Source organism: Taurulus bubalis, assembly GCF_910589615.1.
Source record: "Taurulus bubalis genome assembly, chromosome: 16".
In the NCBI taxonomy this organism is placed as follows: domain Eukaryota; kingdom Metazoa; phylum Chordata; class Actinopteri; order Perciformes; family Cottidae; genus Taurulus; species Taurulus bubalis.
Window position 1 is genome coordinate 17,117,770 of NC_136604.1, and position 2,728 is coordinate 17,120,497.

General features: G+C 43.3%; 1 protein-coding gene across 1 annotated transcript; it reads left to right on the top strand.

The window, feature by feature from the left end:
* Positions 1-898: 898 nt before the first annotated feature.
* Positions 899-2,347, top strand: pkib (protein kinase (cAMP-dependent, catalytic) inhibitor beta; the record flags this gene model as incomplete). Its single annotated transcript, XM_079232168.1, has 2 exons — positions 899-1,040; positions 2,265-2,347. The coding sequence occupies 2 exons, from the start codon at positions 899-901 to the stop codon at positions 2,345-2,347; spliced, it is 225 nt and encodes a 74-aa protein (XP_079088294.1).
* Between the last annotated feature and the right edge of the window lie 381 nt (positions 2,348-2,728).

A 2,728-nucleotide genomic window follows, 5' to 3' on the forward strand; every position in this document is an offset into this window, starting at 1 on the left:
TCTGCCATCATAATGCAATTCACATGATCACGGTCAACACAGGTTTGGAGGGAAATTATAATTTAAGCAATAATATTGTATAAGCTAATACCAATAACTTCGATGTTGCCATAGCATGTTAGCTACTTGACGACAGATGGTTTTCCCTTGCAAGGCAACAGGAAGAAAGCACAAACAAACGTATTGATGACGATGAGTTAGACTCTGAACTTAATGAAAACAAAATCCCTGTGTTTAGAAAGAAACATTTATGAGCGCTTATTAAATTGAAGAGCAGTTACATGTTTACAGTTAACAAAAAGAAACTGTCCTCTTATCTGCTCATAGAATCTTTGCATCCGCTCTGTAAACAGCCCTTGACCTCCGATGGCTCTGTAATCAAAAGGCTTTTATAACTCTTCCTTGTTGCGTAACATATCGGCAGCTTGTACCTGTGTGACTGAGCCGAATGTGCCACTGTGTGAAACCTCCTTCGACATTACGGTGATGTTTCCCAGGATAGATAAGGCACGACCAGCCCTGCTCTGCCTCTGATTGGCTTTCCCTGATACTCTTTACCCGAACCAATCTCCCTCCTCACGCTTAAACGGAAACAATCCAACCAACGAAGGCGATAAGTGCTAGCCAATCACAGGCAGAGAACGGCTAACATACAGGCAAATCACGGATAACTTTAATTTACATTGAAATATAGTCAATGTTGTTTCCATCGCATGTTAGGACAGAAAGATATACTGAATGTATTGTGAAATTAATTAGATAACACTAATGTACAAGCTTTATTGTGGTAATAATCCATAGGTTTATTTGAGTCCTACCTGTACTTTATGTTTTCATGGGGAGGACAAAAACATCACAGTGTACTCTGTCCCTCTTTTTGTCATAGAGGAGTTCTGAGATGACGGAAGTAGAGCCCGTGTTGGACTTTGCCACCTCAGGGCGCTCGGGGAGGAGGAATGCCCTCCCTGACATCCTGGGCTCCCCGGCAGGCGTAAACCCTGGCGACCTGCCTCTTAAACTGGCTGAAATGTCCCTCACAGGTAAAGTACACAATGTTCTCTTTTTTTGTTTGTTGTTATAATAGTGAGCACAAGGCAAATTCAAACTGTAATCATCTTTTAAATTGAATTTGTAGTTCAAGTCCTGGTATCATGCACAGCCAGTCTTCTGTCAAGCTAATTCATTTCTGAGTCATTTAGGAAAGTTGCCTGACATGAATTTGGGTGGAACAGACCATGTCTGGTGCTGGTAATTATTTAATTATTATTATTTAATTATTTAAGACAAAGAAGAGATGATGGGAAGATATGCCAGATATGACAACGATTTGTGACCGAGGACTTCAAGTTCTGAGAATCGACTCCTGTAAGAAGCACTCGGGTTGCCATTTGAGAATTGGCTATAACTGGCCACTTCCATGCCAGAATTATAAGTCGTTCATCACCATTCTGGCCACCAGGCGTGCCAAATTTAGATCACTGCTGGGCTGAGTATTTTTGACTGCATGGATAGCAAGGACGTGCTAAATCCCATATACTGATACAAATTGTCTCGCACGCTCCAAAAATAAATTGAGAACAATTCTGGCATGGCTCACTCTTTCTATCCTTACCATCTCTGTGCACTCTGGGACGTTTCAACGTTGTGTGTGTTTGTAAGTAGCTACGAACTAGCTCAAGTTAGCATTGTTTCCCCATAAAGCGGGAGTTAATTTCCTCACTTCAGCTTCAAATTAGTCCCAGATGTGTAAGAAACGCACGTTTTTAAAAAGGAGCAGTGTGGAGGATTTAGTGGCCTCTAGCGATGAGCTTTGCAGATTGCAACCAGCTGAACACCCCTCCGCTCTGCCCTCCCTTTCCAAGCATACCAAAGAACTACGGCGGCCTTGAGGTAATGCAAAAACGTGAAAGGCTCTCTCTCTCTGGAGACAGTTTATGTTTGTCCGTTCTGGCATAGAAACATGCAACATGGCAACTGCTCCCTATAAACGGCTTATTCTAAAGAATCGAAAACACAACTATTCTTCAGGTGATTGTACACCAATGAAAACATAGTAATGATTATTATATTCCACTTCTGCCAATAAATTATCCTAAGCCCTACACACTACTCCTTTTAGGAAATTGTTGCTACGCTACTTTTAGTTGGGTTTTGAAACAGGCTTTGCGATCAACAACAGCTTTGCACTGTATACGTCTTTCTTTTTGCCCTCGAGAGTCACTGCAACCAATTTATTTTTGTGTCTTTTTTGTGATTGTGCGCAGATGGTCCGGGAGGGGCCCAGTCACCCACGGCGGAGGGGCCTCCAGCGCCGCCGGAGAGCTCGGAGGGGAAAGAGGGATCGTAGGGGTGTCGTTTGATTTACTCCCCGGAGACCTGCAAAGATAACCTGAGAGGAACGAGTTAGAGGGCGACCTGTGGGAGAACGAGCGATTATCTGTGGAGAGTCAGTCTGTTTGCAAAGCAGCTGAACCACAGAGGGAGAGGGATGAACCGACTCTCCCGGGGACTGGAGCCACGCACTCAGCAGCACTCTCTGAAAAGAGTCAGACGTCACTTAGTTATGAACCAGTGAGAGTGTGTGTATGTGTGTGTGTGTTTAGGTGAGTTATACACTCACTGCGGACACTACGCGGAGAATCAATGGGACCATGACAGATTGTACACTGTACACTATTTTTGTATGATTTATTTGACACTAAAGAAAAACAGGAACCCATTAGTCAAA